The sequence below is a fragment of the Meriones unguiculatus genome, chromosome 15 (genome assembly GCF_030254825.1).
Source record: "Meriones unguiculatus strain TT.TT164.6M chromosome 15, Bangor_MerUng_6.1, whole genome shotgun sequence".
Lineage (NCBI taxonomy): Eukaryota > Metazoa > Chordata > Mammalia > Rodentia > Muridae > Meriones > Meriones unguiculatus.
Window position 1 is genome coordinate 48,019,081 of NC_083362.1, and position 24,836 is coordinate 48,043,916.

The 24,836-nt window shown below is 36.3% G+C and overlaps 1 protein-coding gene and 1 non-coding gene across 3 annotated transcripts in view; both read left to right on the forward strand.

Annotated features, from left to right (window-relative positions):
* The window catches only part of Nbeal1 (neurobeachin like 1), a 143,755-nt gene that overhangs the window by 11,536 nt on the left and 107,383 nt on the right, over positions 1-24,836 (forward strand). Inside the window, exons 3-9 of one of the 2 annotated variants that reach the window (XM_060368445.1) lie at positions 1,204-1,295; positions 1,839-2,000; positions 5,150-5,231; positions 6,128-6,255; positions 10,409-10,491; positions 17,382-17,467; positions 22,825-23,131. In XM_060368445.1, coding sequence (XP_060224428.1) covers positions 1,204-1,295; positions 1,839-2,000; positions 5,150-5,231; positions 6,128-6,255; positions 10,409-10,491; positions 17,382-17,467; positions 22,825-23,131 — 940 coding nt within the window. Of the gene's footprint in view, positions 1-1,203; positions 1,296-1,838; positions 2,001-5,149; positions 5,232-6,127; positions 6,256-10,408; positions 10,492-17,381; positions 17,468-22,824; positions 23,132-24,836 lie in introns of those variants that run through there. The other variant, XM_060368446.1, reaches the window with a different exon arrangement.
* On the forward strand, positions 8,627-8,727 carry LOC132648163 (small nucleolar RNA U13). The gene has a single exon (XR_009586543.1). It is a non-coding gene; the product is annotated as a small nucleolar RNA U13 (small nucleolar RNA).

The following is a 24,836-nucleotide window of genomic DNA, read 5'->3' on the forward strand; positions in this document are numbered from 1 at the left end:
AGTAGAATGGGTACCTGTTGGATTCATGTATTCTTGCAGCACTAATGCTTTTTGACCTAGGGCAAGTTACATCATCTTTTGTAAATGTAAAATGAAGAAAACTAAACCTGATTTGAATAGTTGTAAGGTTTAAATAAGATAGTAAGTTAAGAGTGCCTACTGTTCCAGGTAAAAGAAGATACTTTAAACATTATGTTTAACTTAAGTGAAACAGTACCTTTCCTTCTTTGTAATTGTTCAGTTTGGTAGGAGAATTCTTTGCTTGCCAAACACTTGGTAGTACTGACCTTTAGAGTCTGCACGAAGGTTTAGAATGTACATCAGTACTACGGTGTTGGTGTAGAATTTGAACCAGATACTAGAGATTGTTAAATAAAATATGAAGAGAAATGCATTATTTTTTTATAGTGTTGTCTGACTGTTTTGTGTCTTTTACCAAGAAGTAATCCTCTGCCTTTTTATAAAGAATCTAATTAAGAGAAGCCCAGTTACTTGTATTTTTGAGGTCTTATCTCTAATGGATAAGTGAGTGAATAAACAAATGAATGACCTAATTTGAAACACAAAAAGCAAGTAATGTCTTAGAAAATTTCTCATAGACGCTATTTTTTTGCCTAAAATATTTCTCACTTTTTGTTTCTTTTGTGAAGCTGTAGGTAGTGCAAATTTTTAAGCTGATTTTGAAATAATGCAGTAATGAAACAAATCCTGAAAGGTTAGGAATTGTTACGTGTTCTTTGAACATTCTTTGAGATTCTGGATTACAGTATAATGCTTTTATTTTAGGGAAACAACTTGCTGGTGGTACCTTTGGCTGAGACTAGTGCTTAAGCTGTGATGTTTAATGATTTAGTGTGTAAACTCATAAATTACGTGTTGAAATTTGGCTGCCATAAAGAAGTGTTGGGAGCAGGTGGTGGTTGTGCATGCTTTTAATCTCAGCATTTTGGAGCCCAGGCAGGTGGATCTCTGTGAATTTGAGGCCATCCTGGTCTACAGTGTGAGTTCCAGGACAGCCAGTGCTACACAGACAAACCCTGTCTTGAGAAATGAACAAAACAAAACAAAATAAAATAAAGTGTTAAGGAGACAAAAGGGAGATAAATGCTGAAATTACAGAAGTGATCCTGTGAATGGCTGCTGTTTCCACTTTAGGTTTTTATGATAAATAAACCTAACATTGTGATGATCTTTTCATTTTAGAAAGATCCAGATTACCTGAGACTATGGTTGGACAATTTTGTTTTGAGTTATGAACAATTTTTAGACGTTGACTTTGAAAAGCTGCCTACAAGGTATGTAGAAACACTGATTTATCACTACTATGTGAGATTGTTAACTTTTGGCAAAAGGATATATTGACATTATAAGAATAGAAGCTGTGCTAACAGTCTCTGTACTCCTTGCATGACCATGTTCTCACAAAGTATTGCCCAGTGATCATAGTAGTCTTGCTGGGCAGTTTATACCTGGCTTTAGAAACCTCTTCCTTGTTTTGGTGAGCTAGTACCCTCTTGGTGGTCTGAAATTCACTTAGTTTCTGACACTAGCTATTCAGCATAGCACTAGAACACACAGGTTCTCCACAGACTGCTTTTACTTTAGACAGTCATCCACACTGAAACTTTCTTATTGCATCTACTTGTTCATTTAATTTTTATTTAGTCCCTCCTGCCCTTTCTCCCTCCCCTCTCCTCCCCTCCTCTATCCTCCCTTCCCCTCCTCTCCCTCCCTCCCTTTTTCCCTCCCTCCCTCCCTCCCTTTTTCCCTCCCTCCCTCCCTCCCTTCCTTCTCTAGTTTAAGATTGAACACTTTGTTTCCTTGCTCATATCTTACAGGGTAGATGATGTGCCTCCAGGAATATCACTGCTTCCTGATAATATTCTGCAGGTTCTGAGGATCCAGCTGCTGCATTGTGTTCAGAAAACAGCAGATGGGTTAGAGGAACAACAACAAGCCTTGTCAATTTTGCTTGTCAAATTCTTCATTATTCTTTGCAGGTATCTGGTATATAAAAAAGTAAAATTCTAGCACGATTATTACCAAAATAATAATAATACTTGTTAATGATATTTATATGAATCTTTAAAGAATGGATATATCTTTTTTAGTACGATTTATTAGTATACTGGAAAGCTTCTTAATTATTATACTTAATTATAGAAACACTTAGCCAAGAATTTTAAATATGTGCTGTCAAGATGGCTCAGTGGGTGCAGGTACCTGCTGTCAAGCCTGATGACCTGAGTTCCATCTTCTGGCCCTACATGGTGGAAGGAGTGAGTCGACTCTGCAGTTCTGTCTTCTGATCTCCCACCCATACTATGGCACACAAAGGCTGTACAACATACACGCATACACAGAAATAAACTTTGAGAATTCTAATAAAATATCATTTAAAAAAAGAGTAAATTTACGTGTAACTTTATTTTTATTTTTATTTTTATTTTTTTCAAGACAAAGTTTCTGTGTGTAGCCTTGGCTGTCCTGGAATCACTCTGTAGACCAGGCTGGCCTTGAACTCACAGTAATCTGCCTACCTTTTGCCTCCTGAGTGCTGGAATTAAAGGCGTGTGCCACCTTCAGCTTTAAGAGTAACTTTAAAGACAATGGCAGAAGTTTTAATTTTGGCAAGTATGAAATACTTTCTGTATGGTTCTCGACTGTCAGCGTAAACACTTGTGTGTATGCAAGCCTGCATGTATGTGCTAGACATCAACCTTTTATTTATATATTTTTTAAAGATAGAGTCTCACTATATAGTCTGCCTGGTCTGAAATTTACTAGGTAGACTAAGCTGCTCTTAACAGAAATTTAAGAGTGATCTGCCTCTGATTTAAGAGAGCTGGAATTAAAGCTGGGATTATAATTTTAAGAGTTTCTTGGCGGCCTACCCACATGAAAACATGGATGTGACATTCTTGGGGAAGGGTTGCAGAAGTTGAGATGTACCTAATGTCTTTTTATTACTGAATATTATTTCACACAAAGGTACCACAGTTTGTTTGCTTATTTACCTATATTGAAGGCTATCTTAATTGCTCCCAGTAGGGGGCTGTTATTTATAAAACTGCTGTATAAATTTTTTCATGTCTAGGTTTTATATGTGTATTTTTCGACCCATGTAGACATATTCCTAGGAACAGTAATGCTATAATCACATGGTTATAACATTCCCACAGTCAATGAATGAGGATTCCTGTTGTCCCCATTTTTTCCAGTGTTTGATAAGCCATTCTTTTTTAGCCATTGCAGTTGGTGGTTAGTATTTTATTGTTGTTGTTTTAAGATTTATTTATTTATTATGTATACAATGTATGTTTGCATGTACACCTGCACACCAGAAGAAGGCACCAGATTTCATTTTAGATGGTTGTGAACCACCATGTGGTTGCTGGGAATTGAACTCATGACCTCTGGAAGAGCAGCCAGTGCTCTTAGTCTCTGAGCCATCTCTCCAGCCCCTCATTGTTGTTCTTTAATGATACAAAGTATTTAACATTTTTTTTTTCTGAGACTGTCATAACATTGTTGGTAAAGTACCCACTTAAGTCTTGCCCAATTTTAAATTGCGTTGTGGAGCCGGGTTGTGGTGGTGTGCGCCTTTAATCCTAGCACTCTCGGTGAATGTCTGAGTTTGAGCCAGCCTTGCCTACACAGTGAGTTCCAGGACAGCTGGGCTACAATAGAGAAACCCTGTCTTGAAAAAACAAGAACAGAAAACGAACAAAAATTGGATTGTGTTCTTATTTGTACAGTCTGTGAATATTTTGATACGCAGTTGACTTGTATATTTTTATTGTTTCAAAGTTACCTTTCTGATCTTTTAATAGTGTGTTTGAGTCTATCCTCTCCCCGCCCCCCGCCCCCCCCCCCCATGGAGTACACTTTTAGTTTTCCATCTAAACTGTTATCAGCCAACCTAAGAGCCTTTAAATTTTTCTCCTGTGTTCTCCAACAATATTGTTGTATTTCAGGGCTGGAGTGGGTATGCCTGCTCTTTCAGAGAACCCAGGTCAGTTCCTCAGTATCCACATGGTACCTCATGACTTCAGTTGCCAAGGTTGTGGTGCCTTCTGGCCTCTGAGGGTGTTGCATACACGCGTGGAAACCAGACATACATGCAAGCAAAACACTCATGCACATAAAAGAAAAAAAGAAACAAAAAACCCACAATAGTACTGTAGTTCATTTTATTTGACTCTAAGCTATAATTACCTAATATATGTTTAGTGTTATATTGAATAAAAACTATAATGTTAGATCTGTTAAGAATAAAAGATTTCATTTTGCTTATAATGATTTCCTTTTAAATTCTTTCCTTCTGAGGCCTCTAATGACTTTTAGGAACTTTCAGTTTAAGTCAGGTGTTGGTGGCGCGTGCCTTTCTGTCAGATCTCTGAATTTGAGGCCAGCCTGGTCTATTCAAGGAGTTCCAACACAGCCAGGGCTACAGGGATTTCCTGTTTTGAGGAACAAAACAACAACAACAAAAATACAGTTTATTCAGATTTTTTTCTAATTGTGACCATGAAAGTTATAATTTTAAAACTTTCAGTTTTGGATCAGAAACTGAAGGTCCTTCTTTATTTATTTTCAAATTTAAGTTCCTTTCTTTCATTTTCTTTTTTCCTGTTTGTGGGCAGAAGGGAAGGAAAGAAATGAATGAAAAGAGAGTAAGAGAGAATGCATGAGAATGAGATTTGACAGAAACATAAGTGGAGCTAGAACTATAGTCCCCAAACTGGTAGTTTTCATATTTGGTGATTTTATCAGTGATGGGTTACATTTTGTTAATACACAGATGTTTCGAAGCTTTAATATAAGCTATCCTCTACTCCTTTGTCTGTGCCTCAGAGGTGTAGTTTTAAAGGCTCCTGGAGGTACAGATGGGCCATCCCTACTAAATGTCTAGAAGTGATGTTGCTATTTGTAGGACTGTAATGATATCAAATAATAGCTAAAATTCAGAAAGCAGAGTGAAAACAGGAATGGTACATGTGTTGTATAATGGCAATACCTTTTGCATTATTTCCCATTTTAGTATCATTGATGTTTCATTTGCCAGCATCTGTTCTCAGAATCCAGGCTGAATACACTGGAAATCTACTGTGCGTATGTAATAAATGTTACTCTTTTTATCTCCTAGGAATTTATCAAATGTAGAAGAAATTGGGACGTGCTCTTATATTAATCATATCATTACCATGACAACACTGTATATTCAGCAGGTAGGTGTGAATGCATTCCTTTTTGTTGATTTACTGAGACTAAGTAGGATTTGCTTTTTAAAAAAATATATTTTACCATTTTATTATTTACACAGTATTCTGCCTGCATGTGTGCCTGCAGGCCAGAAGAGGACACCAGATTTCATTATATGTAGTTGTGAACCACCATGTGGTTGCTGGGAATTGAACTCAGGACCTTTGGAAGTATAACCAGTGCTCTTAATCTCTGAGCCATCTCTCCAGCCCTAGGATTTACTTTTTTAAAAATGTAATTTTTTAATATTGTAATTAATCTTGCTACATGTTTTCAGAGAAGGTTCTAATTGAAAAGACAACTAAAATTAGTTATGGGTAATAGATCATTTTATAAATTTTATATTTTGTTCTTTTTTTAAAATGATTTATTTCATGTACATTGGAGCTTTGCCTGTATGAAAGTATAAGATCTCTTGGACCTAGAGTTAAAGACAGTGGTGAACTGCCATGTGGGTGCTGGGAACTGAACCCAGATCCTCTGGAAGAGCAGCCAGTGCTCTTAACCACTGAGCCATCTCTGCAGCCCCAAATCTTATATTTTCTAAAAATAGACAGGTAGCTATTAATACATTATTTTAATTTAAAATTTTTATAGTTTTTAAAAATGATACCATGTTTCATTTTATGTATGAATCATTTAGTATATCATATATCTTACTGAAAAACATGATTTCCAAGATGTTTGGCTATTTTAAACTTATTCTAGGAAGAATGTAACATCTGAGAGAATATATCTAGGCCATGTGATTAAGTGACTCTTGAGGACTCAAAGGGGAAGTTAGGCTTATGTTAATAAAAATGACTTATTGTAAGCTGACAAATGAAACGTCTTTTAATGTTATGTTTAATTTTATTCTCAGTTAAAAAGCAAAAAAAAGGAGAAGGAAATGGCTGATCAGACATCTATTGAAGAATTTGTGATCCATGCATTGGCATTCTGTGAAAGTTTGTATGATCCGTATAGAAATTGGAGACATAGAATTTCAGGGTATGTCTTCTAAATGATAATATGGAAAATGAATCTTACTATGTAGCCTTGCCTGGTTTGGAGCGTGACGTGTAGACCAGGCTGGAGAGAGCCGCCTGCCTCTGGAGTGCTGAGATTAAAGGCAATGCACCAATTGGGCTGTAATGTTGGAGTCTGGAATTGATTGACTCCAGACACTTATTCCTCTCTGGGGCTACAGTGTTCCTTCCTTAAGTGTAGGACAAACAACCCCCACCCCCAGAACCAAGAACAGCAGCCACAATGTCCAGAGAGCAAGAAACACTGAATTTTCATAAAACACTAATGCAAATAATAGGGAACCTGACAAATCTGCTATGTGGGTGAGCAGGCTAGGGATCTGAGTGAACCAGCAGAAGAGCTTCAGTCTGAGGGGTGACAGGCAGACACTTGGGAAACTAGAGCTGCAGATGAAACCCCAAGATGGAGGTTGTGTGGGGTAATCTTTGTCTTCTGTTCAGGCTGTCAGCCGATTCAGTGAGACCTGCTCATCTCATAGAAGAAATTACTTTACTCAGAGTTCACATATTTACAGTTAATCGCATCTGAAAACATCTTCCAGGTCAATGAAATGACTCACATGGTGTGAAGACATTTGACTAGGTAGTAGTGGAAGGTCTTGAGGATCTGCTATGTCCTTCCACTAACATCTCTTTTTCTAGGGATCATTTCTTTTGAGTTTTCCTGCCATAAGGATTTTTGTGTTGCTCAGGGCAGACTAAATTATCTGTAGTATCAAATAAAGGCCACAGAATAACAGAGAAGTATTTCTTGTTCATGCCAGCTGTCTTTTTTTTTTTTTTTTTTTTTTTTTTGGTGGGTTTTCAAGAGAGGGCTTCTCTGTGTAGCCTTGGCTGTCCCGGATTCCCTTTGTAGATCAGGCTGGCTTCCAACTCAGATATCCACCTGCCTTTGCCTCCCAAGTGCTGGGATTAAAGGCGTGCACTATCACCACCCAGCCAATCTATCATATTTTTAAGAAAAATAAAGTATTATCATACATTCATATATGTGTAGATATGCCTCAGGAACAAGAAACTTTGGATCCCCTGAGTCTAGAGTCACAGGTGATTGTGAGCTGACATGGTTATTGGGAATTGAACTCTGATCGTTTAGAATAGAATAGAATAGCTTTTAATTGCTGCAGTGTCTTTTCATACTTTTACCTGTTTTTGAAACGTTTTTTTCCATTTGTCTTTTGTGTTTATATAGGAACCCATATTAATTCTAGTCAGTCAAGTCCTACAGGATAGCCATTATTTTATGTGTTGTTAGTTACCATGAGGAAGAGGAAAGAAAGTGGCAAAATTTTTACATCGCCAATTTGATTCTTTCATGCTACACACCATGCCATTTTCATTCTGAATTTAATGTTGGCCAGAACTGATTATGTGTCCCCATCTGCTACAAAGGGTCCTCTGTTTTGATTTGTATACTAGTGATTTTGCAAAGAAAATTGTGTCTCTTCTTCCCACTTCTGCCGCTTCTTTCTCTTCCACCTTTTACATTCAGCAATGGAAATCTATTAAGTTTTGAAAAAATGACATTGATTTTTTTTTTTATTATTGGCACCAAAGCAGATAAAGAAAGCACTGTCAGTTTGAATATGACAGTCTTTAAAGCAAATCCTTAAAATCAGAGCAAAAAGAACTTAAACATGGTAATAGGAGAGAAGATGTATAAACAGGTAGCTCTGGTAAAAAACTGAAGCAAATTAAGTAAAGACATTGTTTAAAACACAATTTTTGAAATCGTGAACAAAGGGAAATTTTAAATAACATGATGGCTATTTATAGTACACAATGGAAGACATGCATATGTAAGATGGCCACAGAAAGAAGGGAGCAGACATTAAGTAGTGACAGTAAGTGAAACGGTGTTTTGTCAGGAATTCTGCTTGCAGCTGTCATTGTATTCTCTTTAACAGCTTAAAATCCTTTATTAATACAGCTGTGTTAGTGGTAAACGGCAAAGTAAGGGATTCAGGCTCCAGTTTCTTTGACTTTGATAGATTCAGTCACAGACTCAGAAGAAAATTTGTGAAGACCCATATAGATGACTCAGCAATAGCTTACATCTTTTCTCTAAAATGACTGTGAAATTAAAAGTCAATTTATAATATATGTATTGTGCATTGTCTGTGCTTCTTACCAAATGAATCAGGTAGAACAATTGAAATTCGAAGTAGCATAATTACATATTCAGGAAAGTTTAAAATTGTAGTTTTTACTTGATATAAGGGATAGTTTTCATATTTCATGGAATTTGATTTTATTAATCTGTTAGCTTTATTTTTATTGTACTTGGAGAATCTGAAATAGTAACGCAGTGGAACTAAGGCATAAGAGTAAGGAGCCTTATTTGGTTCATAAGTATGATTGTTGGATGTTTTTGCTATTGCATACGTGCTTCCCACGAACCTTATTATGACGTGGGTGCATTACCCATGTGCTGCGATGAGAAAAAGAGAAAAAAATTAACAACAACTAAAACCTTCCATTAAAATATTAGATTAACCAGACTGGTGGTGGTACTCACCTTTAATCCCAGCATTGGCAGGCAGAGGCATCTACAGAGCAAGTTCCAGGACAGCCAGGGCTCCACAGAGACCCTCTCTCAAATCAGGCTAAGATGTAACTCAGTGGTAGAGTGCCTTGCCTACTGTTATGGAGAGACCAGGTTCTAGCCTACTGCCAGGTTGGGGGTAGGATAGGGGAATGCAAATGCCTATTCGCTTATTCAGCTGTTTGTGCAAATGTTTATTAGTTTTTGCTCTGTCTGCTGTAAGCTTAATAGGTCTGTTCATGGAGAAAAATAATTGTTTGGTTGTGTCCTAGGCTCTTTTTGTCAAATGTGACAGAATATACGCACAAAAATAATCACAGAAAAGAATAATAAGCTAGCAAGGAAAAAAGTAGCTAGGTAAAGGAAAAATGAAATTTCTTGTTAACAGTAGATTATGAAGTGCCAGTTAATAAATACAAAGAAGTTGGAGTTGAAAGAAAAATCAATATTTTTATTTATGTATCATACTGAAGATTATCAGGGTATAAGGCACAGATCATCAATGGATGATAGGTCTAGAAGCAAGTTCTGGTTAGGAGCATGATATTTAAATGCTTGAAAATGCCTTTTCTTAAATTACTTATTACTTGTAAATTAAAAATTATTTCCTGGACAGTATTACTCACTATAATAAAGTTGCCTGGGTAACAAAACATCAGTGAGAGCTTCACACATGATACCCTGAGAAAGATGTCATTGTCTCTGTAGTAGTTAGGAGTTTAGCTATGATCGCATAGTCCAAACCTAACTGTGAGAAAGCACCAAGCAAAATCCACAGTACAAATTCTTATTACAGGGAGAGAGGCTGGTGTACACCTGCAGCCTGTAGATGTACAGAATTGATAGGTAGTTTCCAGTATTTTCCATTTGTGTTGTTTTTAATCATATTAAATATACTCTTCCGGGCATGATAAAAATCTCTGATTTATTTTATTTTTTAATTTTTACCATTCCACTAGTTGAAAGTATTATTGGTTTTAATAGGCTAATTCTTCAATCACCATGGCTGTCTAAGTGACTTTATTTTGTGCTGAACTGAAATGTTCTTAGTATAAGCATGTACACTTTGTATTGGCCTTGTTAAAGTTAATAGAAAAAATCCATAAAAACTGGAATTTTTATTAAAAAATAATGCCATCCCGCACATCTGCATCATTAAAATGTGAGAACTTAAAGGTCTGGACGCATTGTAGCTGAATAAAACTCCAGTAAGACGCAGCGCAGTTTCTGAGGTCTTTAAGTAATACTGTCATAGCTTTAGCTATCATTTTGCCAGAACTGCTATGCAAATCTTATGCAGATTGGAAATTTAAATGCTGGCTTTTTAAATTCCCAGTTATTTGGAGACTTATCTTGGCTATTATAATGCATAATAAAAAATATTCTCTAGTTGGTAAGCACTTAGGGTACTCTTTTAGCTTTTTTTTGTTCATTGCACCAGTCCTGAAAATGTTTTGTTTAGAATATAAACCAAAATCTGAATGTTAAACTTGTTTATAATTGCTTTTAAATTGTGCCATCTCTACTTGCTCATGTTGTAATTTGTTACTGATTTCTTTTCTAATGATAGACGAATCCTTAGTTCTGTGGAAAAGAGCAGACAGAAATACAAACCGGCTTCTCTCACAGTGGAGTTTGTTCCCTTCTTTTATCGTAAGTAACACTCAAATTCACTTTACTTTGATTTTGATCAACTCTGATTACTATTTTTTTTCTTTCTCTGATTCTGACTATAATTTGTTTTGTGAGTTTATAAGGTAAAGGCCACTAAAGAATAAAACCACTGGATTGGTTAATTTGTGTTTCATTGTGATTATGGTTCTCAGTTTGATTAGTTTTCTCCATGTTTTTCTTTTTAGAAGAGCTGATCTATTGTTTTGATAAATTGAGCATTTTAAAGATTGTATATTTTAGAACTTCACAATTTTTATTAAAAAACAAAAACTTGGCTAGGGATATTTTAAGGACACACATTTAACATGCACCCTGCCGCTTGATTGTTAGAACCAGAAAGCAAGCCACTTTATACCCAAACAGTTGAGACTTGACTACTTTATATGTGCATAACTGTAAATATTTTGGTTTCTCTCTCACTTCTGATTTTACACTGAGGCACCATGTCTCTTAGCCTGACCTCAAATTTAACTATAGGATGACTTCTGATCTCTTTGTAAGTGTTGTCATTAGAGGCACATGCCACCTCATCTGGCTAGTTTTCATGCTTAAAAAAATGTTTATACTGGAGGCTAGAGAGATGGCTCAATAGTTAAGAACACTTGCTTCTTTGTTGAGGAACGTGGTTGGTTCCCAATACCTCCATGGCGTTCATAACTGCCTGTAAATTCAGTTTCAGGGGATATGACACTCTTTTTCTGGCCTCCCTGGGTTCTGCATACACATGGTGCACATACATACATGTAGGTAAACCCTCCTGCACATAAAATAAAGATGAATAAACCTGAACAAAAAAGAAGAAATTGTGCTAGTGCTATAAACGTACTTCAGTTAGTAGACTGTTTGCTTACCATGTGCTAGGTTTAATTCCTATACCTGTACTAATGGAGCACAGTGTTATATGCTAAGCTATGAGTTAGAGCCATGATGAGGTAGAACTAGGAGGATCATGTCATCTTTAGCAAGTCTGACGCCAGCCTGGGAAACATAGGACTTTGTCTTATAAAAAGAAAAATTATGCCATCTTTCAAGAATGTAGAAAAATAAAAATATACTTAGAAAACATAAAAAGAACGCTTTGTTTCTTGAGTGTATTGCTTATTGGAACATGTAAGCTCTTAACATTTGTCACATTTACTTCAGTGTCTGCTTTCTCTCCCCAGTGGAATAAAGTAAGACAGAAATTGCCTTGTTTGCTTAGTGAAGACAGCTATGGTACATACCCTGTATCATTATCCATAGTGGTTGACTTTACCCTGGATAATCAAATGCATATATTCATAATAAGCTATGCTTAGATTGGCCTCACTTTAAAGGTACAGGACAGGAAACCCAACAAGCCAATACAATAGTATGTTTCTGTTCAGCTGAAGTCTGTGTAGCTGCCTAAGGACTGTTCTTTAAATCTGTCATATAAAGTTATGAATTCAGACTGGAATGAGATCCACCCAGGTTTAGAAATACAGTGGCCTTTAGAAATCTTAGATCTTTGTATGTGCAAAGATACAAAGTACTTTGAGATAATTTGTTAATTTATCTCAAAGTACTTTGTTTTTTTCTTGCAAATGATTTTTGGTTATATTGTCTATTGTTTCTAGTACATAGAAACAGTTTTTATATATTGATTTTATGTTGCTAAAGAAATTCATATCTAAGTTGTACTAACACTTTTGCTGTTCCTTAAGGTTTTATATGTATCAAACATATACATATAAAATATACATTCTTGGTTTTCCTGATTCCCAATGTTAATTAAACCTAGCCTTGCATTTTGGGACCTACATGTATGAGTCTGTAAGGTTTTTTTCATTTTATATCTTGTGCAGTAAAAATTGTATTTGTGTGTGTGTGTACACCCAGGCACTCTTACCATTGTGCCTTTGCGGAGGTCATAGAACAGTTTGGGGATTGAACTCAGACTGTCATGTTTGGCAACAAATGTCTTTGTGTACTGAGCCATCTTGCCAGCCCCTTTGTGTAGTTTTAAATTAGAATAATTGTTTTAGTATGCTTTGGCTGCTATAACAGAATATTTGAGTCTGTGGCTTAAATACAGAAGTTTATAATCTCATAGTTTTGGGGGTGGGGTTTGACATTGTAAGATCAAGGTCCTAGCAGGGTTTGGATTTTGGTGAGGTCTCTGTGGCCTGCTTATGGTTTTCTCCTTGTATTCTTCTCACAAGAATGTCAGTCTTGTATCAGGCATTGACTTTTCTGATCTTATTTAACCTTAATCATCTTCAAAAGCCCTGTCTCCTTATAGCCATGTGGGTGTGTGAGTTAAAACATCAATATTTGAGTTTGGGAGGGATAGTTCAGTCTAAACTACTGTATCCCTGCTATATCCCCCAAATTGGTGTGTTTATCACATGTAAAATATGTTCATTTTATCCTGATAGTCCAGAACATCTTAACACATTCCAACACTGGCTTTCAGTAGTCTAAAATCTAAGTCCTCTTACTGTTGCGTAATCAGATATGAGCAAATCTGAGGGGTAGTCACAGTGAGCATGTATCCCTCTTCAGCAGGACGCCTGTGATAGGCACTTCAGTATGCACTGGTGAATCAGGTATAGAATGTGGACTCTCACTCTAAACGGAGAAATTGGACGGAAGAAAAGGGTGACGTATTTCAAGCTATCATAAAATCTGGAAAGATAACAAATGCTGTTAGACTTAAAGACTGAAAATAATCTTTGATTTAGTACTTCGTGTTTCCATTAGAGAGCTAGAACTATACCATCTAGCTTTACAATGCATTCAGTTTATTTATTTAGTTATTTATAATTTTGTATGTATCTGTGCATGACATATGTGTATGGGCACACATGCTGCAGTGTGCATATTTAAGATCAACTTTGTGGAGTTAGTTCTTTCCTTCTACTTTTACATAAGTTTCAGAGATAGGACTCAGGTCATTAGTTTTGCACAGCAAGGTCCTTTACTAGCTGAACCATCTTGCTGTTCTTTTAAAACAAAACAAAACAACTGAAACCGTGGTGTGGTCTTCTGAGAATCAGATTCTTATTCTTCTGAACAGTAACTAAAGTCCTGCTGTGTCAGACCTTTGGTTACTTGAGTTCGAACCTCAGTGTCTTCTAAGTCTGCTAATACCTAGTTAGCTATCGTAACATCCTTGCCCCTCTCCACACACACCAAGAGTCGAGGCCCTAAAGTCATTTAGCAGAGTAACATTGGGCTAATCTGTGTGCTTTTGACTGAAGTGGGATGTAGAAGGGTTTAAGGTCTCTAAGGGTTTGAGGTCTTTCAGGCCTCAGAGGACAGTCAAGGGGATCCAGAAAGGAATTAGATTTGCAGTACTATTTGAGGGTGGGTTGGATGTAAATACGAGGGAAAAAAGTGAGACAGTCGTTAAACACACAAGTTCCAAAGACTTAATCAAATTATTTTTAAGATTATAGTAGATATGATCCATTTTCTCCTTGAAAAATCTAGAGATCAACTTTCAAAGTTATTCACTGAATGAAAAAAAAAAACCCGAAATGAAAAGGAAGGATGGTATGACTGCTCCTAGGTAAGGTAGAGGAAAAGGTTTATTGTAGATGTGAGGGAGAGCACAGCCAGAGGCATTGGAAGGGTCTAGAGTGAACAGGGCCAGACTGAACCAGGACGGACATGTGAGGAAGTGGAAGAGCCAGGAGAGGAAAGGGTAGACAAATGAGGACCAGCATGGCCAAAATGGATGATTGTAAGGGAAGAACCACTAGAAAAAGGGCAGCCCAGCCCTGGGTCTGGAGAAGTTTAGGATAGGGGCAGGGCATGCCAGCCTTACCCTGTAACAGGTAGGGACTGAGGGATGCAGGGAGAACCTGGTGGTCAGATCTGCTCTGATATGTTAAATAGGCACCTCAGCCAGTGGTCTTTGGTTTGAGACTTTACATTCACCACAAGGGTCAGGGGTCAGTGTCCAACATATCTTTCCTTTTTTAAAAAAGGATTTAAAGTCATTTATTTATTTGCCTGTGTTTATTTATTTGTCCTGTGTATGCAGGAGGGTGCCACGGTTTACTCGTGTGGAGGGCAGAAGATAGTTTGCAGAAGTTGGTTCTCTGCAACATGCATCCTGGGATCACGCTCAGGTTGTTTGTCTTGGTGACAAACACTTTTAACCTACGATCCATCTCTCCGAACCTTGAACCTAGTTTTGTATGTAGGGTAGATGAGGTGACACCAGGCATATACATAAAATATTCAACCTCAATAAAAGCACAAGTACCTCCTGACGGGGGTGGGGGGAGACGGTGAAGGTGTTTAAAAACAGTGCTTTTTTTTTTTTAAATCATTTGTACTTTAGAATTAAGAGAAATTCCCTAAGTGATATAATTTGTAGCTTCCTAAATATATGTACTAAGAATTTTAATATGCTAAAATGACATTCTCCATATCTGTAGATGGAATAAAAACTGTTTTAAGCAATAAAGATTCTTGGAAGATTCACTGGGGAGATGCACTGAATCGTATTTCAGGGGAAGTACCCCTGAGTGATGCTGGAGGCTCTCCACCTGCCGCTGGGGAAGCTGGAGTAGGAGGACCAACAAAAACACAGAGAGCAAAGGAAAATTTACACATTTACAGACTCTGGAGCAGAGAGTGGCTTTGAGTTTAGCAGTTTAGTGAAGGTACTGGCTAGAGTATTAGGCAACCTTGGGCCTGAGCTATGGTAATCCTATTATCCTGCCCTCCATGGGGTTTATACTTGTTTGCAGTTTAGCAAAGATGCTAGGTAGGATGTAAGTTATGGCTGATCTCTATAGGAGCAGAATCAGTTCTCTAACAAAAGCCAAATGGTCATACAAATGAAAGCACCTAGGTTCCAGTCCAGTTGTGCATAGGTAAATTAGCAGGATAGTCGGAAATCCTAGACTATACCTGTCAGTTCATTCTAAGGGCAGTTGCTTAAAAAGAAAAAAAAATTGTTCTTCTGAAAAGCTTCTGTAAAGCAAAGGACAAAACAACAGTCTACAGACTGGGAAAGGATCTTTGCCAACTCTATATCTGACAGAGGGCTAATATCCAGAATGTATAAAGAACTAAAAAAGTTAAACACCAACAAATTAAGTAATCCAATTAAAAAATGGGGTACAGAGTTAAACAGAGAATTCTCAATAGAGGAATATCGAATGGCAGAGAAACACTTAAAGAAATGTTCCATGTCCTTAGTCATCAGGGAAATGCAAATCAAAATGACCCTGAGATTTCACTTACACACATCAGAATGGCTAAGATCAAAAACTCAAGTGACAACACATGCTGGAGAGGATGTGGAAAAAGGGGAACCCTCCTCCATTGCTGGTGGGAATGTACAACCACTCTGGAATCAATCTGGTGCTGGAATAGTGCTACCTTAAGATCAAGCTATACTACTCCTAGACATATACCCAGAAATACGCTTAAATATACAACAAGGACATTTGCTCAACCATTTTCGTAGCAGCTTTATTCATAATAGCCAGAATCTGGAAACAACCCAGATGTCCCTCAACAGAGGAGTAGATACAGAAATTGTGGTACATTTACACAGTGGAATATTACTCAGCAGTTAAAAGCAAGAAGATAATGAAATTTGCGGGCAAATTGATGCAACTAGAAAAGATCACCGAGTGATGATCCTGAGTGATGCCTGTAATTCCATTATTCAGGAGACAGAGTCAAGGGGGATCACATACATGTACATGAACTACCGCCACTCTCCAAATCATTGGGGAGACAGGGTTGTCTGTCAGTAGAGAACTGGTCAGTGAGAACTGGAAATGTAAGTCAGGGAAGACTGCTTAAAGAGATGTTCATCGCGCTGGTATTTTATATTTTGTGATAAAGACGCTGGTATTTTATTTTTTGTGATAAAGATGAATAAGGTAGATTGCCTCTTAAAGTATAGTAGTACTTTATAATTTATAATGTATAAAATTAAGAAGCTAAAAGTATGTTTAGTACAGTCAGATTTCCATATCCATGAGTTCCACGTTTGCAGATTCAGCTCCCTGTAACCAGCAGTCATGCATTGGGGAAGAAATTAGATCTATACATGTACAGACTTTTTCTTGTTTTAATCTCTTAATGGGTACAGTGTTAGAGTTGCTTACGTATTTAGATCATTTTCGATAGTCTAAGTAATTTAGAAATGGTTTAACATATATTGGAAGATTGGCATTGGTTACAAACAAATTTTACTCAGGGGCTTTGAACATTCATGGCTTTTGTATTCTGAGGCAAGGGACTAGGAACCAATATTTCCTGGGTTTCTCACAAAGACTATATATTGTATAGCTTTTTTTCTTTAAAAAAATTATTTTCTTTTTAGGGTAGAAGAATGTTGGTAAATTAAGGAACAGGTTAAAGGGGAACTTCCTAATTGTCTTGTTTTTTGGCCTTAGTTATTCTTTGGCATGTGCATATATAGCATTTAAAAATAGCAAAATATTTTATTATGTTAAAAGACATGTAGGCGCTAGAAGTCTAGGCTATTGATCTTTGGAGTAGATTTAGGAAACCTTTTTATTTAACTCTTTCATTTTGTAATTCACCAAAGCGAGGGTCAGTTGTTAAGGAAACACTGATTTTAAGTTAGGACTGGCATAAGTTCTGGTTCTGTCACTTAGACCATGTTACTCCAGGTGAGATAATAACTTACATTACACTACCTTATTCTTAATGGGACAGGATGCCCTTATATGAGCACTGTGGGGATTACATGAAAAATGACAACTGTTTGTCAGCCTTGCCTTTTGACAGAATTAAGTCTTTTTATATATAGTTCTTCATGTGTTAGTTTCAAGATTCCTTAGACGTGAATTGTGTTCTGAAATAGAAGTCTTATTTATTTGTTTATTTGTGTATTATATTCACAGAATGTTTTCAGGAAAGTGAACATCTCAAGGAGAGTCTTAAGTGTTGCTTATTGCATCTCTTTGGAGCCATTGTGGCCGGTGGGCAGGTGAGGACAGTGTTGAAAGTTAATGTATGCGTAGTTAACAGCACGAAAGTCTCTCCTTGGAGTACTTAATGCAGTCCGTGTCTTTTGATGACTTGATGCTTCAGATAACTTTTCAATTCATATTTAATTTAAGACTAAACTTCTTAAAATAGTCCCTAAAAATCCAAGTAACATTAACACTGACAATATTACTAGATGACTAGTTTGGACATGCTTTGTTATTAAAGGTTCTTATTTCTCTTGGCCATTAATTACTGGTTATTATTTTAAAGTATAGCAAAATCTGCCTTAATATAGGCATGAAGAAATAAAATTCTAGCCAGTTTGATTTTGTCATTAATTCAGGCACTCTGCTGTCTACTTGCAATTACTAAATACATTTATACAACTAATTTCATTATTTACAAAGTTGAATTTTTAGTTATTCTGTGTTTGCTGTCTCTAAAGTATGTTTCTGAGTACAATTACTATTTGCCAACAGGCTAATAATTCAGAGAGAATGTTTTACATGTTTTTTTGAACCATGCAATTTAAATGAGAGATTCTTTACCCTTTTTGTACATTTTGTGCTGTACACCCCTTTGGGGGTTTAGTAAAGCTCCTTTTAAATTTTTTAAAATGTCTAAAGCAGAATATTTATTATAAAAGAAAAACTACTTTGAAATTTAGTTGCTGAAATGGTGATAAAACAAATCTGTGACAGAGTAATATGTGCTTTTGTGTGTGTGCTTTTTATGTGGTGCTGAGGTTGAATGTATGGCCGCCATGCATGATACAGGCAAACACTCATCAGGCTGTTGAGCTGTACTGAAGCCCCACTGTGGCTTTTTGTAATGCCTAAAACAGCAAGACACAGCAGTTAATCAGGTATGGCGCTTTAGTCAAAGATGTGCAGAAAGGTGAGACAGGAGGATTCGTTGAGGCTAGACTGAGAGAACAGCATATCTAACCGGGAAGACCAATATTTGATAGCCCAAACAGGATCTTGTTCTGTTTTAACAGCTATAGTATAGGAAAATCTTAATTAGTGGCAAAATCGTAAGTATTGCTTATATAATTCTGTGCTTTGTTGCTTACATTTAAATTTGAATGAAATACTAAATTTTAGATAGAAAGTACTAGAAATAAAGACATTTTTAAAATTCAAGTGTATAGATTTTTTTTCTTGAGTTCCCTCTTTTGCCTCTTCCTTTTTTTTTGCTTTTCCTTCCTTTCTTTCTTTCTCTTTTTGAGACGGTTTCTTTGTGTAGCCCTTTCTGTCCTAGAACTCAATTTGTACATCAGGTTGTCCTGGAACTCACAGAGACCCACCTGCCTCTGCCTTTTGAGTACTGGGATTAAAGGCCTGCACCACTTTGCCTGCTTTCCCCTTTTTTCTTTCTCTGAGATTAAGAATCCTTTCATATCTTCTTTTGAAATAGTAGTCTTTTATTTTACGTGGAACATTCTTTTACATATAGCAAATTACATGTATACATTTTAATTTTATTTAAAAATCTAGAATTCTGTATTTTTGAAAAGCTTTAATTTTATTTAAATATAAAATTTCATTGCTATTATACATATACCTTATCACTTTGGGTATTTAGAAGTAATCTGGTCAGTGTTCAGCAAGTCATACTTCTATTTTTGAGAGCTCTCATGAAGGCTTCCCCCCATTTATTTATTTGTCTATTTATTTGTTTATTTAATCACTTTACATCTCAATCCCAGCTCCCTTTCTCCTCTCCTCCCAGCCCCTACCCTGATACCTTCCTCCTATTTCCCACTCCTTCCAAAGGCTCTTTTTCATGCTAGTAAGAACTTTTGGTTACATAGCAACAGGAACTGTTCATTATCTGACAGTTTATCTTCCATATTAAGATTGTTATCTTCTATCAGGTGATGAGAAATCCCTATATCCACCAGGAAGCCCAACTAGGGACACTGGATACAGGGCTATAGTTTACTGTTTTATTCTCAAGGAGATCCATAAACAGATTATTTGCTATATTTATATGTAATCCCCTCTCCCTTTTTTTTTTTTTTTCCCTCAGATAGGATTTTTTAGTTAGGGCCTAACTATGTAACCCTGTGCTGGCCTTGATCCTCCTGCCTTTCCTGAATGTTGGAATTGCAGGCATGTTCTTCTGTGCTAGATCCCGTTTAATGAATGTTTCTAATATAGGTATATTCAAGTATGTTTTCTAGTATGTAAATCCAGCCTGAGACTGAGTTTCCCACTGCTGAAATTCCCTCATCTTTTCTATTTTTGTTTTTATCTATAGTACCATATTTTTCATTTAATGGTCTTTATATCCAGTGCATATTCACACCTTTCACTTCTAGATTACTGCTGAAATTTCTTTCTCTGATTTATTTCTCTTATTCCCTCTTTAGAATCCAGTGTTTCTATTCAGGCTTCCTTAGTTTTATGGACTTCTCTTCATCCTGTGGAAGATAGTAGTCTTCCTAAGATGAAAGGAACGGTTGTCTAGATCTCACTTTTGTTTTTTGTTCCGTTTTTCTGAGACAGGATTTCTTTGTATATCTCTGCCTGTCCTAGAACTAGCTTTGTAGACTAGGCTAGCCTCAAACTCACAGGGGTCTGCCTGCCTCTGTCTCTCAGGTACTGGGATCAAAGGCATGGGTCACCAATGCTTGGCCTTGCTGTCTGTCTTAAGTTTGTTTCATGACTTTGCTGTATTCGCTGATTTTCTTCTTTTGGTTCATTATCTCACAGTTTCTATCATTTTCCACTATTGTGTATAAGAATTGACAGATAGACATGAAAAAAATAGAAGTGGTATTGTCACTGACTGGTGGAGAACATACTTGTATTTCATTCACCTTTGATCACCTAGAGGCACATATTCTTCTTAGTACTTCAGGTTATGAAGCTCAAAGATGATTCTGTAGTGAACACTTACCATGAAAAAATAAAGTAGACACCAGACTTGATGTGTTATTTTATGTACTAAAACTACTCAGACTCTTTGTCATCAGTAAGTCAGCTAGACTTACTGCAGTCAGGGGATCGCTTGCTGGTGCTGTGTCAGGCTAAGGCAATTTTAGTTGAGTTGAAAAGTTGATGATAAGGATGATCTTACTGTAAGTAAAAGGAGGGGGATAGAGTCTAATGACAGGTCTGTCCCAAAGCATTGTGCTAAAATCTTTTATTGATATATTTGCTTTTTGGATCTGTGAAAAAATAAAAAGAACCTGTTGTGTTTTGTTAAGAACAAGAACACTGGGGTTGACCCAGATGTGAATCCTGTCCATCTCACAGAGGTTGAGCTCAGATACATTATTTGTCTTTTGATTTTCTTATTTAATCTATAATCTGGAAACAGTGACATTTAGAGAATAGTTACAAGGACTAAAGGACATAGAAGGAAAAATAGTGAACAGAGTGGCCTGTAGTTGTGAAAACTAAGGAAGTTAGAATTGTATTGGATTTATGATTTGCTGTATAGGAATTAAATTATCCAAGCCTTTAATTGAGTTTGCTTTTGTCTCTGAATCAAAAACTGCAGTTGTGCAGTGGGAGGTGAGGCTTAGTGAGGCATGCACACTCAGCATGTGGTAGCCCAGGGCTCGGTCCACAGCACACATGGTGGACCCAGGCTCTTCAGGGATTCTTGAATCTTTCTTTCTTTCTTTTTTTTATTTTTTCTTGATTCTTTCTTAATGTCAGTTTGTTAGTAGCTGCTAGAATTTTGACCATAATGTCGGCATTTGGAGTACAAAAATGGGATCATGAAGGAGATACCGACGTGAGTAACTGTCTTTTAAGGAAATACTAAGAAACTGGCAATCACTCTTATTTCATCTCTCTCCCTCCTCCCTTCCTTTTTAGACACATTTCATTGTATAGTCTTGACTGGCTTGGAACTCACTTTGTAGATCATGCTAGCCTCAAATTCATAGAGATCTGCATTCTTCTACCTCTCAGGTGATGGAATTAGAGATATGTGCTACTGCATCTGCTCAGTTCTTCTGTATGTCATTTACCAAACTCAGTCATTGTGACTGTAAAAGAGGCAGGCATGTCCAGATGGTAAACTCACTTCCTGGGCCTTCTAAACAGCAAGGGAAGTAGGCAATTTGGTTTTTATTCTTGGTAGACATGTAGCCAGGAAAACATCAGGGTTCTAGTAGTAAAGATTTTAGGGGAGATTGAATACTGAGAATGACATCAGTGCTTTCTTCCATAATATTATTTATTGTTAATTTTATTGTTGGTAATAAGGAGACTGAGTGACTTATAGACAGTTCCACAATTATATTTATTACATTTTGTTTTTCTCTTGCTTTGCTGGACAGCTTTACATTGCTCTAGACTGAGCTGTATACCCCCACTCACATCCTTTTTTTTTTTTTTTTTTTTTCACAATTAAATTTTGAGACAGAGTCTCACTAAATTGGCCACACTAGCCTTGAATTTACTTTGTAGCCCAAGCAAGATTTGAACTTTTGGTCTTCTTACCTTAAACTCCCCAAATAGCAGGGAGTATAGGCCTGGCTTCATTATATTTCAACAGCAATCACTTGCTTAATATAAGGAGTTTCAGAAACGTTTGTAGAATCAGTCGGTCATTTTATATAACTAAGTCATTTGAGATGGAGTTACTGTAAATAGCGTAAAATCTAAGAGATTTAATGATACTGAATTTTTTTTTTTTCCCCCAAAACAGGGTTTTTCCGTGTAGCCCTGGCTGTCCTAGAATTCACTCTGGAGATCAGGCTGGTCTTGAACATCAACATGCCACTGCCTCCAGTGTGCTGGGATTAAAGGCTTGTGCCATCATGCCTGTCTGAAATTGATGCTTAAAAATTCTTGATTAAGAAATTTAAGTGCAGGCAGTGAGTACAGAAACTCTGGGAAATATTCATGGGCTAAGACCCTTTGAATGTCCCACTTTGTGCTTTGTTCTCTGCCTACAGTTTAATTCTTGGGTTTTATCTTTTATCTTTTCTAATGTAAGGTGGTTACAAGCATTGTAACCACCTTACATTTTTATTCCCTGCTCTCCAGGCTGGGAGTAAAAAAAGAAAGAAAACAAAAAGAGCCTCATTTCATTTGTTTAAAAAGTTATCTTTTTCATAGTCTTTGTTCTCTGTTTTGTGAGCAGAACTATCTTACATGCTTACTTTTAGCTACAAAGGACGGAAAGTGAGTGGCAGGTTAGTAGTGAGCAAAATAAGGCTTAGATATAGGTGACATTTACAGTGTCTATTAATATCTATTATCTATTAATAACTTTATGTTAATTTATTTAAAAGAAAAAGTTACCCATAGCCATACTATTCTCATTGCAAATGTATAACACCTTGTTTAAATTTAATTTAATTTTTTATTGTTTTTAATGTTGCAGAGGAATGCTTTGCAAGCAATTTCTCCAGCTACCATGGAAGTTCTTATGAGAGTTTTGTCTGATTGTGATTCATGGGAAGAAGGAGATCCTGAGGAAGTGGGTAGAAAGAGAGAACTAACCCTGAAATGCCTTACACAAGTGGTGCATATCCTTCTTACTAGCAGCTCTGACCAGCGTCAGGTGGAAACTAGTACCATACTGGAGAACTATTTCAAATTGCTCAATTCAGATCACTCAGCTTTGCCTAAACAGAGGAGGTCCAGGAGGTGGGAAAGCCAGTTCATAGCTCTGCAGATTAAGATGCTGAGTAAGTACTCAATGAAGTTTTCCCTCAGGTTATTTTTACTTTCTTATTCTCAGTTTCTTTTAATACAGGTCTTTTGTATTAAAAATGTTGACTGGTTTAGGTATGAGTATTTAGTTTTTTGACTTCCAAATAATTATATGGAATTGATTTGTTTACATTTTTACTTTATGTAGGAGAAACTTATCTATGTTCCTTTTGAAAGTCTAGTTCATTAAAATATTTATGCTAAAGAGAAGTCAGTTATGACTAGAATTGCCAGGAAGAATAAGTGTTGAGGAGGCACCATTTGTAGTCTTTTACTTATGATGAAGATTAATTAGGTATATGTCTCTAACATTTCTGTTCTTTAGAACAGATTATCTAGTCACAGAGGACCCTTGTGTATTTCTTCCCTTCTCTTTGTGACTCTCTGCAAGTGTATCTGGTTTCTATGCTTTGAAAACTCTAACCAGTTTATATGGTTTTTTTCTTCAAAAAAACTCATTTTTTGTTTTGGTTACAGTGTATTAGTGTAGAACATACTTTCCATCAATTGTTTCAATCAACAATAGGTGACTCAAGTTCATTATTCTCTTCTAAAGGATGAATGTATGGGAGTCAGATATTTAGTAATTTCCCCAAAGTCTCTCAGCTCCTACTGAGCACAACTGGCATGGAAAGGCAAAGGCTCTGACATCATAGGCCCATCCTCTGTGCATCGCCATCTCTGTGATCCTGAAGAGGGAATAGTGCATGCCAAAAAATAGTGAAATATATATAGTGAAATAGTTCATTCCTGACTCTAGAATCCAGATTAAACATATTAGTTGATCATTACTTATATCTTATTGTTCATCTAAATCCGTCTTGTAGTTTTATATGTAGGCATGAGTAATTGAAAAATGACAGAAACTACAATTAAAATACACAGCCTAATACAAAGGAATGACGTTTCCCTTTATCTTAGCAATTTATGTTATGGAAGTAGAGCAACAAGTATGGTTCGGAACCACAGCATGCCATTTCCCATCAGATTTGCCAAGTGTCTTATGCACAAAGGATTTTAAAGTTTCATTGGTGGAGACCGTGATGACAGTTCAGTATATTGTGAATTGTGATCAATACTTTATAGGGTTCTTGTGTTCCCTGTGTTAGATTGTTAAAGAATGTATTCGTTTCAGAGGTATATATTGTCGTTACAGCTAAACTGGGAGAGTTAGTTAGAAAAAAGAGAATACAGGTTTTTTTTTATCTTGCCACCCAGATATAAGAAATAGTAATTATTTGGTGTATAAATTTATATATGTTTTAATTAGAAATATTGTGCGTAAATATTGTTGGAAATGATCCATTATAACATTTACTTATATAGAAAAAATAAATCATTTTGTATAGTTTTTAGTTCATATACGTTAATGTCTTTTTTTTGTAGCTATTGTAAGTTGTAAGTTTAAAAGTAAGTTTGATTTTCTGTTGGATAGAATTTTTTATTGGGAACTATGATATTTGCCATGCCAGATGCCCTTTGATTTCTCAATTGGATTATCAATGCAGTGGGAAGTGAGAGATAACCAATATAAGTATTATTGCTTAAATGAACCATGTATTCATTTACTAGTGCTTAAATATGACCACTAAATATCATAAACAGATCCTGCTTACTAATAGCAAATCAGACACAAGAACTGAGCCTTACGATAGGACACCTAAGCAAGTTGAAATATAT